General features: G+C 33.5%; 1 protein-coding gene across 1 annotated transcript in view; it reads left to right on the top strand.

The window, feature by feature from the left end:
- Positions 1 to 3,918, top strand: part of BMP5 (bone morphogenetic protein 5) — a 107,161-nt gene extending 103,243 nt beyond the window's left edge. Inside the window, exons 6-7 of the mRNA XM_016145692.2 lie at positions 197 to 307; positions 3,680 to 3,918. Coding sequence (XP_016001178.1) covers positions 197 to 307; positions 3,680 to 3,829 — 261 coding nt within the window. The 3' untranslated portion in view covers positions 3,830 to 3,918. The remainder of the gene's footprint in view (positions 1 to 196; positions 308 to 3,679) is intronic.
- The last annotated feature ends 8,458 nt before the right edge of the window (positions 3,919 to 12,376 follow it).

Raw genomic sequence — 12,376 nt, 5'->3', positions numbered from 1 at the left:
GACTAATTGTTAGACCAAGAAGAGAAAAAAAACCTATCCAGATTAAATACATTTGAGTATTTTTAAGAATTTTTTTGGTAATATTACCTTTTTCTTCTTTTTCTTTTCTTTCTTTCTTTCTTTCTTTCTTTCTTTCTTTCTTTCTTTCTTTCTTTCTTTCTTTTCTTTTCTTTTTTTTTTTTTTTGTGCATTTTAGGACTGGATTATAGCACCAGAAGGATATGCTGCATTTTATTGTGATGGAGAATGTTCTTTTCCACTCAATGCCCATATGAATGCTACCAACCATGCTATAGTTCAAACTCTGGTATGTTTTGTTTTTATAGAATTAGAAATGCTTTACTGTGTAAGAATCATATAAAGTTATTTTAAAAGAAAGTATCGATTTATAGTTATCAATGCATTATCTTCTCAAATTCCTTTGGTATGTTTTAGAGCCAAAGTAACACACAAATTATAAGAATAGTCAGGAAATTCAACCTGGTTTAAATAATAATTTTGATTCCAGAATGGGGAAGGATTTAGCTAGGAGAATTAGAGTAATGACATGATGTGGTTATTCTACCTTCATTTTTCTACTATGTAATATGGCTGACCACACAGGTTCACAGTAACTCTTTGTAACCTAGCAATTCATTAGTAAATATTGCAAAATCATTGAATAATATCCGTGCTGAATTTAATATGAGGGGTTTTACTCTAATTATTTAGGAATTTTTCATAACACTGTGGCATTATGAAAGTTCTTCAATGTAGAATATAAGTAGAAGACTCATTTCTGTTTTTCGCTATCTTTTTTTTGGTAATATTTAAGGTAGAAATTAATCTTTTTTTCCTTTGCATACTCAGGAATTTAGTATGATTTAATCTGTAAGAACCTAGGTTTATTTTTGTGAAAAAAGATAATGAAATGTTTGTGGTCTCTGAATCGTTGTACTGTGTTTAATGAGCTCATGAAACTTTTGGAGAGTCTGATTGATACCTGCCTTACGGTATGTGACGTTGATGTGGCAGAGGGACAATCTCTGAAAGACTGATAGGCTCCTGGAAGGTGCAATAGATTATGTGATATAATTCCAAATTAATATTTGAGTTAATATAAAAAATTTAACTATGTAATTAGGAGGGGTGGAAGGGAACAAATTATTTTAGACTCTAGACTTAATAATGGAATGGGTTTATCTGGTGGATGGCAGCAAGAGAGCAGTAGCTATTAGAAAAAATCTATCTTTGAGACCAAGGCTTGTTTATGACCGCCCCCACCCCACCCCAAACGTAACTATTAGAATTTGTAAAGAGTTGAATCTTCAGGTTACATTTTTTTCACTTAATCTAAAATTTAAAGCTGATGGAATAGCATATATACATATGTACATATAAATATATATGTATATATGCTGATAGAGTAAATTGTTAAATGTCTTGATGTTTTGCTGGCATCTTCACTGACTTCATAGATGTTACAGAAGAGGTAGACACCAAAGACACATCTATAACAACTGGAGCATGGGAGTTGTCAAAAACTTTGGAAATAACTTTGATGTAAGAGAAACAGAAAGTTAAAACAAATATACATTTTGAAAAGTAATCATTTATAAATCTTATTCTTTTTCTGAGTCATGATGAATGAAATTGGCCACTTCTAAGCCACATATAAAGTATAAATACTTTGGGGCATTTTAAAGTTTGATATGACTTCATTTTTGCTCTGTGTGAAGACTTATCTTTTTGATATGGGATATCATTTCTGGAAGATGGAGAGATGGTATGCTCTGCAAAGATGGGTGTGTTCAAACTTCCACTTCTAAAAAAAAAAAATCTCTAGGAAATCTAGACTTTTATCCTTGTCTATGAGGATTCGGGTTGCTAAGCTGGTCCACAGAGAGTAATACTGCTCTATTATGGCTTGAAGGGACAGCCACGATCACTGCCTTTCTGTAGTGTCACAGAGGAATAGCCACTATTAGCTTATAGAAAAATGCCATTTGATTTCTCAGAAAATTCTTTGCCTCTTTACTGTTATTCCAGAAAGTAGACTTGCTTCCTGAGCTCCGTATCTAATGTATCAAACTTTCTTTCAGGCTAAGTAATGCTTAATCATTGAAAAACTCTGTAAAATACTATGTCTTTATCTCATTTTTTTCTTTTTTTTTTTCTTATAAATATATAATTACTATTGTCAGCTTTTAGAACTATAGTCTAGAAGGCAGTGTGGAAAAACAAACATTTAAAAAAAATCTGACACGCACTTTGAACAAGACTCTGCTCTGCATCTCTATCCAGGGACAAGGGACATAAGTCATCACAAAACTTGAAGTGTACATACGAAGTTTGATTTTTTTTTTTTCCTGGCATTATGCACTCACTGTGTTTGTTCTGTGAAGGACATGAAACAAGAAGACAGGCATGCTTGTTATTAAAGGAAAGCATGTTTGTGACTAATATGTTTGAGATACATTCAAGAACAACTCATTTTTTTTTAGAGCAACTGCTTCCTGAGGCTGCCAAGGCCATTAAAAGCAGGTTATCAATCATGTATGTGTGGGTTATGGAAGATAAAACTGATGAGGGACATAAGCTGCATCTGAAATTTGTAGAAAGTATCCAACTTTTAGTTTCGTGAGGTATTAGGAAATTTCAAATTCATGTCAGATCACCTCATTTTTCCTGCTGTTTCTGTCCACATGCAGTGCTCTTATATCATTTCAGCCAGGACATTGTGAGCCAAACTCTAAGAGGCTATATTCAGTTTTTGTAGATCCCTTAGGACTCATCAATGGAACTTCCCATAATCTCCTTTGGAGGAAGGACTAGAGTAGATGGGTAGGAAAGGGGGAACCATGTTCTGGTTCCTTGCTCAATTATTGCAAATCATAGGCAGACTGCTAGTCTGATCAAAATGAGAATAAACCCTTTACTTAAGCATTTCACTTCCCAGGTACAGCCACCTTTTTAGGCTTATAGGGAAGATGGATATTAATTTTGTAAAATATCTAGGCTCCTTACTTCTGATTTAGCTTAGCCTGCTTTTTGGCACTTGTCTAGGGGAGAAAGAAGGTAAATAGATATTAAACTCTAGCCAATCTGCTAAAAGGTTCTTTAAAGAATTAAAATCATTGCTTTAAATATTGGATTATACCTGAAATTTATTTTGTTGTGATTTTTTAAAGCTTCCTTTACCATTGAAAATTAAGAGTTGGCATTACTTCTATGACTTACTGTTTATTCTTTAGAAAATAATTCTTAGATCCAAATCTTTCTATGGTCCAATCGTGTGGCTTTATTGATTTACATTTATAACTTCTGTATTTCTCATGAAGTAAATGGAAGTCATTTTAACCAAAAGCAACTCAGTGCTAGTTGTCATGTTCTTTCCCCTAGGAAAATTTCCACCGAATATTCCATAGAGAAAGTTTTCCTTACTTGATAGAACATTTTTCAAGGCCTCAACACATAATTAGAACTGCTGGGTTGATTCTAGGTGTTAATACTTTAGAATACATCCTCCACTACGCCCTCACCCCCTCTACCTCAGCCACTGAACGTAAAGAAGAGAATGGTGATCAGCTTCAGGGTGTGTCTGACTGTGAGTGGTAAACGGGTACATTATTTTAAAGCTGCAGAGAAAATGTCTACCTTATTTCTTAAAAAAAAACAAAAACATTTTGTTCTTTCCTAGGTTCATCTGATGTTTCCTGACCACGTACCAAAGCCTTGTTGTGCTCCAACCAAGTTAAACGCCATCTCTGTGCTATATTTTGATGACAGCTCCAATGTCATTTTGAAAAAATACAGAAATATGGTAGTGCGCTCATGTGGCTGCCACTAATATTAAATAATAATGGTAATAAGAAAAAGATCTGTATTAAAGTTTATGACTACAATAAAAAAGTATGCTTTGAGACAAAAGGAAAATTTTATAAAATTAGTCTGTTTCATTTCATCCCTCTACCTATGTACTATATCATGTATATAGTCATGTTTATTTATTGAAGGTATATATTCTCCATTATGGATGCCTTATTAATAAAATATACTTTATAGTTCACTACATTATACAATAGATTGCCCAGTCTAACTTTCAATGGGATATGCTAAGTTTGATTCAATTCCATTTCCACATTTTTCTAATGCAATTTTTAATATAATTTTTTGAAATTTGACAGAACTCCTTTGACTGTTAAATATTGTTGAAGGAAATTGAATGCATTTGGTTATGTTGTGCCAATGAAAACCATGATAGAATATTTATTTAGAAATAAAACTTAAAAAAATAACAACCCAAACAAAAATGCTTGGATAAACACGAGTTTTCTTTTAGAATTTCTGCTTCATTAGATAAAGTGAAATGTTGAACTTGATTTGAATAAATAAACACTAGGCAGAACATAGAATCTGAAAGGTTGCACATAATTGTTATAACTGTTTGGTTTAACAGAATTGGTGTAACTGTAGGAGCATGTTCCTTCTTGGCTTGTGGATTGTAGATTTTGCAAAGAGCTCAAAGCTTCAGGAATTCTGTGGAGACAGACTTGAGCCTGTGTCCATAACTTTCCAAGTTAACACTAAAAAATTGTAGTACAACCTTCTTACCTCAAATAAATCATGTCTGCCTATTATCTAGAACACTACTGCTGTAGATTTTTTTTCTGACTTAAAAGAGGTCCAAAATAAGGAAACATTTACATATGCTCCATTTCCCCCTCCACAAACAAAAGTCACTGTATGCATAAAATATACTGGAGCACAGATGCCGACAGAGCCATTTTCTTTAGCTTTCCTTTATAACTGAGTCTGCTGATTGATGTGATGCAAGGGATTTTATTTAGGGTAAAGCACTGAAACTAAACTGGAGGAAATTACCAAAAAATCCCAGAATGGCTTTGACAGAATTGCCATTTCGAATGAACAGCTGAAATCCATTTTTCATATCTTTGAGAATGAGCTCAATGAAAACCTTAGTTTGTAAGGGGATTTTATAAACCCTCCTTGAAGCACAAATAATTCCAAATGGGAAGGTTCTGTTGTATGTATATGCATGTGTGTTCTTCCCTCTAAAATTAATTTTCTCTCTGTTTTTCCCTCTGCCTTCTAAGGCTCTCTTTAACACACACTGATTTCTTGAAGAATGACATTTAGATGGATACCTTGCTATTTATGGTGGCTCCATGGTTAGGTCTATTTATAGTTCATCTAAAATATTCATAAAGCACCATTTATTAATCATCCTTTTGGATCTTTCAAATAAAACATATCATAAATAGCTTCAAAAATGTTATGGGTTTGTTTGTAATTCAGGTATATTGTAATGTTATTCTAAAATTTATCTTAAAAAATTGATAATAACTATATTGGGGGTACATTAAGTAATATATTTTTGAATTAATAGTATACCATTGTAAGAATAATAGAAGTCTATTATATTATTCTTTAAATGTGCTGTTTAAATATATTTCTATATTTTAAACTACATTAAACTTGTGATGCTAGTTTCGATTGTGCTTTCTGATTTGACTCTTTATTTAAGAGGGATAGTAAATGCGTCATAAACTGAGACTATAAGCATATCAGGTGTAAAATGTTTGTTGATTAAATGATTCTTTATATCTTTAATTGTCAAAACTAATTTCTTTTTCTATTATTAATAAATAACTCACTGTTAATGGACAAAGCAAAAATCCAGAAAATAAATACTTCATCTGTTTAAACAAAAAAAAATTTTTTAAATAGCAAAAAATGATTAGAATGAGAAAAACCTCCCTGTTCCCTTTTAAGGAGAGATTATTGGCATCAGTACTTTCATAGTCTCTCTCTCTTTCTCTCTCTCTCTCTCTCTCTCTCTCTCTCTCTCTCTCTATATATATATATATATATATATATATATATAAAATGTGTATATGTATATATATATATATGTCCATATGTCCAGTTACATTATTCTAAATTATTACAGTAAATTTTTAGTCTTACTTTGGTTATACTCAAATTAGTACTAGAAATCAATGATTTGGCCTATTTTAATAGGATCCAGTCTCCTCAGGTCTTTTTAGCTACTTATAAATTGACTTGTTAGTTGTGTGGTTGTTTTTTATTTTTCTGCTTTATATGTATTTTTGCTTTGTAATGTGGCTCTAATCTTTTTTGAAAGTAGAAGGGTATAAATCACAGATACTCGAGTTCTTTAAAACTAAGGCAAAAATAAATGTCTACATTGAACTAAAGAAATAAGAAAAATATAAGAAATAAAATCCAAAATTAATTTTTTCTCAAGTAAAGAACTGTATCACCATCATTGAATCTGAGCCAGAGTCTCCTGGCTACTATACAGTCTGGCAAATATCATCTCCCAAGACAATTACAAAGAATAATTAGCTCATGCTGGAGCTCCATTCAAGGCAGAAGAAACCCTCATTCCCAAATACAAGTAACTGTCTCATAACCACTCAGCGAAGTGCTCAATCTATCATCCAATTTCCATCTCAGATTACATCCTTTCCTATGTTTTCTCTTTGCCTTTTTTTTTGGGGGGGGGGGAGGGGGCTAGAACGTTTTAAAATTTAAAGTGAAGATACCTTTCCCAATAAAGTTATACATTGCTAAATATATATCTATACATCTGTAATCTATCAAGTTTAGTTAAGATTGTAACTGAAGAGAACATAGGAAATGTAACAATCAATGCCAGTATTTTTATTTGGGTAGCAAAGTGACACCATATCCAAGTTAGCAATTTAAAAAGTGCAAAGGTTCTGCAAAAATTACCTCAAAGTCCATTGTACTATTTGTAAAGATTGTTCGAAAGATGGGGATTTCAAAGATAGAAGAAACCAGACTAGATATAGGCTTTAAAAATGACAAAGAAATTTTAGAAATTTTATGCACCTTAACCTTTGTGTACTAGTTTCATAGCTAGTTAGCCTCAAGATCAATGTATATACACAAAAAGGAAAGGATGAGTAGATTCACGATGGCCTCAGATTTTGCAAAGTAAAGATAGGAAAATGAGAGATGTAACACTGCATAAAATAGCCTCAAGACTTAACCAGTCTGGAAACAGGACCTAATCTGATGGCGTAGTCAACCGTGAACAATATTTTCCCCCAGTTCACTGTGGCTACTACTACATGGTGAAATATAATAGGACTTACTTAAAAAGCTGGACTGTGTTTATTTCCATGCAGGTACTTATAGAAAAAGCTCAAACTGGGACAATAATTATAACTCTCTACCTTGAACCACAAGACCAATAAGATCTTAGATTATATATTTTAATCTTTCTTCGACGAAACACACAAAGGCACGCGCACACACACACATATGTACATATTATAAATAAGCATATCATATGTGTTTTAAAGAAGAATTAAAACATGAATATGAAATATTTAAAATGAACCACTAGAACCTCTGGGAAGGAAAAATCTAAAACTTAATTCTAAGTCTAAAACTTTATGAGATGTGTTAAATAGATGTCACTGATGAGAAAAAAAATCGTGAGCTGCAATATAGATCTGAAAAAATTATCCAGAAGGCAGCAATGAGACATATAAAGTGATGGAAATCTAAAAGAATTTGAAGTACATGGAGTTCAAAGGGAATTCTAATGTCTATTTAATTAGTATTCCAGAGACTTCAGAGACTTTTGGGGGCTAATGGCTGACCTCTTAATCAAAGTTGATTTCTCAACTTGGAAGTCAGTCAAAAGGTAATTACTGCCTTCAAATTGCTAAGGAAAAATAACTGTCATTTAGAATTCTGTATCCAGAAAAACTATTTAAAAAGTAGGACAAAATAAAAATATTCTTAGGAAAATATAACTGATAGTTTATCATCAACAGCAAAGCCATTGCTTACGATTATACCTCAGGAAGACAGAAAATTAACCCTAAAAGGAAATGTTACAAAAATGATGAGTAAGGAAATGGTAAACGTGAAGGTAGACATAAATAACAATGTGTAATAATTGTTTTAAAAAAGCAAAAGAAAATTAAATAGCATTAAATAGGGTTAAATATAGCAAAATACAGTACGACTATAGAATGTTTGATGGAAAGTGATGCTTGGAAATATAAGTTTTGCATTTTAACCCTTTTCCCATTCAGGAAAAAAAAGTACAGCTCACTGCCAGCGTTAATTTAATTTTACATAAACATACTCGTTGAGGCTGAAGCTAATCTGACTGGTTTTCAATGTAAAAAACAAAACAAAACAAAACTGTTCTTGGAGTTATTTCTAAACAGAACTTGTCTCTAATTTTAATGTAACAGAAATGTATACATAAATCGGATTCATCAAATCAATCTTTGTCTAACAACTGTTCGATAACAATGTTAACATCACTCATCGGAATACCACGTTTTCTAAGATTTGATATTTTTGGCGATCAAGAGTTACTAAATTTTATAAATGGAAATACCACTACTAAAAACAGAATGCTATAAATAATATGATGTCATTTTTTTTCCAAAGACTATTGATATACTAGAGTGATGGGAAAATAATAAAAGTGAGAGATTTTGTGGCAAACTTTGGGAGTAAGGTTAGGACTGTAGTCACGAGTTATCTTGGGGTAAACCCTGAAGCTACAAGTGCCACCAGCAAGTATTCTTGGGGCAAATGGGTGATAGGTTAATTGATGACAACGATTAAATTAGAATCAATCTCGGAACACAAAATAGTATGAGTATTTTAAACCAGGGTTGGCAAAGTTTTTCTGTAAAGGACATGACAGAAAATGTTTTAGACTCTGTTTCTGTCACAACTACTCAACTTTGCAGCTGTAGTGTAAAAGCAGCCATAGACAATACGTACATTACTATGTGTAACTCTATTCTAATAAAACCTTATTTACAAAAACTGCTAGTGGGTGGGATTTGGCCCATAGGCTTTAGTTTGCTGACTCCTAAACATTTAAAGGGAATAATTGCAAAGTGTTAAAATGCAATCAATTCATCAAGATTAAAGGGGAAAGGGATAAAAGAAACATAACAAAGGAGGAATATTGCCTATAATAATAGAATAGAACTAAATCTAGACATTGTGATCTAATATTAAATATAAATGAAAAGATCGCTTACTGAATTGGATTTAAAATAATTTTAATGACTAGCTACATTCTGTTTAAAAGAGAAACTCCTAAAACTAAAAATATAGGAAGACTGAAAGTAAAATAAAGGTAAAATATAAACCAGGATTAAACCCACCATAGGAAAACCGGGGTAATCATATTAATAAAGTAAATTTGTATTTTAACACAAAACAGTCATTGCTAAAGAAATGAGGTTCAAATATATTGATGACACTTTTAATTACTATTCTCATTTCTAAGCTTATATAAGACATAGTACTCTATGTCAGAACTATATAAAGTAAATATTGATAGAACTGCAAGGAGAAATTAGAAGTGTAACATTTTGGTGAGAAGTTTTAGAGAACCTCTCTTATTAATTGATTAAGAGAAAAAAATCAGAATTGAGCAGATGTACCTACGTAACAAACATGAGTTAATAGGCAAGTATAGAACATTGAAGAATATACATTATTTTCCAGCAAATATGGGAAGTGTATGAAAATTGATCTTTTCAACCAACTTCAAAAAATAAGTTTGTGAAACCGAAACAATGTTTTTTGACAAGAATATGTGAGTATATTGAACAATGTATGTCTTTGTCTTTCTTCTTCAAGATCTGCAAGTAAAAAATGAAGACTATGTCCTTTAGAAAGATGCATCTGTGAGTATAGACTCCCCTCCTTTTGAATTGTTGCCTATTCAATGTTTGGCATATCTCTCATAAAATTGTTTCTAAATAGCTTTTAAATTACTTTTTTAAAATTAATAACAAAATAGGATTTTATTTTGATATATAGTACTATTTCTTAATGTTGTTAAGACTAGTGATTTGAAAACTAATTGTCTTACAGGTGAAAGTTTGCAATATTGTACTCAGTACATGTTGATGTCAGCAAGCCTTTCTGAGGTGTTCTACTTAGGAAATTAAAAATTCTATATGAGAGGATGAGCAATTCTCCAAAGATGTTATGATGAAAAGGAAAAATATTTTTAAAAATCTTGGCTATTGAACATAATGGGCCCAGTGAAATCTTCACACTAACCACCTAGGCCTATTACTAAGTGAAAATAAAGTGCTTTCTGTATCCTCCACACATAAATACAGTTCCTGGGCCTTGATAAGATTTTTCCGCTCTCTAGGAATACCCTCTCTAAATTCTGCCTGCTGGTCTTCTATTGATTCCTACTTCAAAAAGACCAAATACTCCAGACAGGATGTATTTTACCCATTAATAAACCACTGCCACTCTCTTGCTTCTGAGAAGTGCATTACCTTATGCCAGCTGCTATAGGTATTAGGAAGAATCTTCCTTCTATACTGTAAGATAAAAAATTCCTACCATGGTCACTCATTTATTAATTCCTTAAAAATTATTATAAGGTATTCTCAGTTGTTTTATAAATAATTTGAAAATGAATACCATGTAGCTTAATTTATTATTTTGATTAAAAAAATAAACAGTGGATATAAAAGAAGTAGTGTTAAAATTGAGTGTGTGGACTAACTTCCTAATTTTTTTAACTTCCTAATTTTAAAACAAATGTTCTCAAAGTATATTTCACTTTTTAAGGCATTATAATCTGCATTTTATTAAGTTTTTTTTTTCCTGAGGTTTTATCTTATTGTCTTGTTTGAAACATATGCCTTTGTTTCTTCTTTTTGCTTGACTCTCTGTATTGGTTTCTATGCATTACATAAAACAGTCTCCCGCCAGTCTTGAAGGACTGGCCTTGTGTAGGAGATGAACATTATTGTTCAACCCTGCTCTAGTTCTTGGTTGTTTCTCAAACCTTTGTGATTGTCCAAATAATTTATTTTAATAGCTTCCTGTAGCTTAGAGTGTGCCAAAACCAGTCAGTGTCCCAAAGGGAAGGATCTCAGTCAGTACCTAGATTCAGGCTGATTGGAAACCGACCCTCAGACAGCAGTTTTTAAATAATTCAAACATATACAGTCCTCTGGGACCGCTAACATAAGTCCCAGTGACCACTGGAGCCAGGTGATATAGAGGTGTCACCTGAAAACAGCCACAAAAATCAAGACACAATCCAAAATTATAAACTCCTTTCTGAAAGACAGTGGCAAGCTGGAAAGAGGCAGAAAGAGACCACAAAGATTAGGCCCCTATAAACCAGAAGCCTGATCATCAGGCCAAAGATCCTGGGACGATACACAAGGCTCTTTCTCAGAAAGACCTATATGGTCTGTGCAGTGCTCTGGGGGTTTTAGGCTGCCAAGAACTGTCTGTCCAACTGTTACAAGTCCCATGGGACCCAGGAATTCAAGTCCCTCTGGCCTCCAGAGGCAGGTGATCAAGGGGTGTCACCTGGGAGGCAGCCAGAAATACCATGTCACCAAATGTAAAGCATGGGCAGCAGATATGCATAGAAGTTCCTCTCTGGGAGATACTGGCCCTCTGGAGAGTGCAACAATGGCACCCACTGGCTGGAGCAAAGCATAGGAGGAGAGCAAAAGATGACACTGAGAAAAAAAGAAGAAAAAAAAATTTAAGAAAGGGAAATAAAAAGAAAATCAAAGAAAAAGCAAAGTTAAGAAAAGGAAAAAGAAGAAAAGAAAAAGAAAAAAAAATGCCGCCCAACCCCCTTCTTTAGCAAGGCAGAACGAGAGCAGTAAGATGGCACCTACCAGCCTCCGTAAGAGTATCCCAGCCCCCTCATACCGATCCTTTAAAAACAACAACAGAGTCTCTTTCACATAAAGCCTGGGAGCTCTTCTACCAGCTGCTTCTGTGCTAGGCCCCGGGGCAGGTGAGTCTACCATGGCCTTTAAGAATCATTCCTCAGTTTGCCAGAGCCCCACAGCTCTGATGGGTAGGAGCCCCCTTGAGCTTCAGAGCCAGACATTTTGCGGGGCTCATCTCTTAGGTGCCGGTCCTAAAAACTGGGAGTGCCCAATGTGGGGAAGAGCCTTTGAGCTCCTTTGAGAGGTGCTTGGGATTTTGAGCTCTTCTAGTTGGTTGCTGCACCGGGGGTAGGGCTTATAGAAGGTTTGTGTCTCAGCCTTTCACGTGCTTCCATGGGATTTTCTTCTCATTTCTTGAATATTAAGGATTTTTTTTTTTTCTCCCAGAGGAAAGTATTCCATATAGAACTACAGTTTCAGTGTATTCCGTGGAGGAAGTGTGGTAAGATAATTTTAATCGCTCTCTTGAGTTGGCACCTGTAAGGTATTCTAATCAAATAAACAAGGAGCACAATCTGGAGCCCACAGGATGATTTAGTATTTCTAAATTATTGGAGGGAAAACAAAGCCTCCTTCAAGGTAGAAAGTGCTACCTCATTCGT

The sequence above is a fragment of the Rousettus aegyptiacus genome, unplaced genomic scaffold (genome assembly GCF_014176215.1).
Source record: "Rousettus aegyptiacus isolate mRouAeg1 unplaced genomic scaffold, mRouAeg1.p scaffold_m13_p_1, whole genome shotgun sequence".
Lineage (NCBI taxonomy): Eukaryota > Metazoa > Chordata > Mammalia > Chiroptera > Pteropodidae > Rousettus > Rousettus aegyptiacus.
This window is presented reverse-complemented; position numbering and strand designations above follow the sequence as displayed.